A 1,231-nucleotide genomic window follows, 5' to 3' on the forward strand; every position below is an offset into this window, starting at 1 on the left:
TTCTCTGTGTTTACTTTAATTGCACATTTCTTAGCGATTTGAAATAAGTTTTGCGAATGTTTTATCACACGTCTAATACTTCTTATCTAGCTAGCTAGCTTATTTTCTCCTGTTATTCTTCATGGTGATTCATTATGTTCGGTGTTGAAAGTTTCGTTGATAATCCGAAGCGCTGGTCAGTTTCACTTAAGCTCAGTGGAGTGAGTTAGCCGCTCATAATTGCATCCTTATTCAGTCATCCTTGCGGAAGGATGACATCCGTACATTAGTAATAGGATATTTGTCAGAACAGAGTGCTGAGTGAGGATGATTTAGAGCACTTGTGTCTTCGTGATGTCACGATGGCCCGCCAGTATGACCTGGAGAGCCGTAAATTAGACTTAGAGATGTTTAAGGCAGAAAATGAGCGGATGCATCTCATGCACAGAGAGTCCTAATCAGGAACAATGTCTTCATTTTCGTGTAAAGGATGCACATTTGTTCTTAAATTCAATGAGACAGAACCAGAGTATTATTTGTTTTTTCATTCATTTTGAGCTTGTTGCTGCCTTGCATATTACATTTGTTGGCAGAGCGCAAGATATTTTCTCAGATCTGGGTTTGGTACCATCACCTGATTATTATGTTGTAAAAGCGGCAGTGTTAAATGATTATAAAACGATACCATATGCTTATAGACATTTCTGTAATTGCTGTAAAGATGGTAAACAATTTTTTGTTTAATTTATCCGCTAAAAGCAACATTTGTGTAAAAAATGGGTCGAGAGTGAACTTGGTGTACACGAGTACGATATATAAGTATAACTGTTTATACTCAAGGATATATATAAGTGTATGCCTTTAAAAGTGAGGTCTCCCATTGACGAGCACATTAGCCGAGGTCGGTAGGTCGGTAGTGCCGTTGATCATTTCGCTCTCACTAACCCGAACTACTCTTGCAGATCTAATGAGCCTTCATTTCAGTCTAACCAGCATAGTGGTAATAGGATGGAGTATAGTGCCAGAAGGACCGAACTGCCAGATATCCACAGACTGTAAATACAAAGTCGTCATAAACAGATGGTGAGAGTAGGAATTCTGCTTCTAGATGTGAGAACTTTTCTTTTAGCCGTTAGTGCAAGAAACTCTGTCATGTCATAAACGACTGTCTTAAATTGGCAAATAAGCGTTCATAAGCGACAGTGGCAAACCTATTTTTCACGTCATAAGAAAGAGGTTGAACTATATTATA

The 1,231-nt window shown here is 38.4% G+C and overlaps 1 protein-coding gene across 1 annotated transcript in view; it reads left to right on the plus strand.

Moving 5' to 3' along the window:
- LOC125047112 overlaps nt 1-437 on the plus strand; it is a 7,082-nt gene extending 6,645 nt beyond the window's left edge. The window contains exon 3 of the mRNA XM_047645221.1: nt 293-437. Within this exon, the coding sequence (XP_047501177.1) occupies nt 293-437 (145 nt within the window). The remainder of the gene's footprint in view (nt 1-292) is intronic.
- The last annotated feature ends 794 nt before the right edge of the window (nt 438-1,231 follow it).

Source organism: Penaeus chinensis, chromosome 40 (assembly GCF_019202785.1).
Source record: "Penaeus chinensis breed Huanghai No. 1 chromosome 40, ASM1920278v2, whole genome shotgun sequence".
Taxonomy (NCBI): Eukaryota; Metazoa; Arthropoda; class Malacostraca; order Decapoda; family Penaeidae; genus Penaeus; species Penaeus chinensis.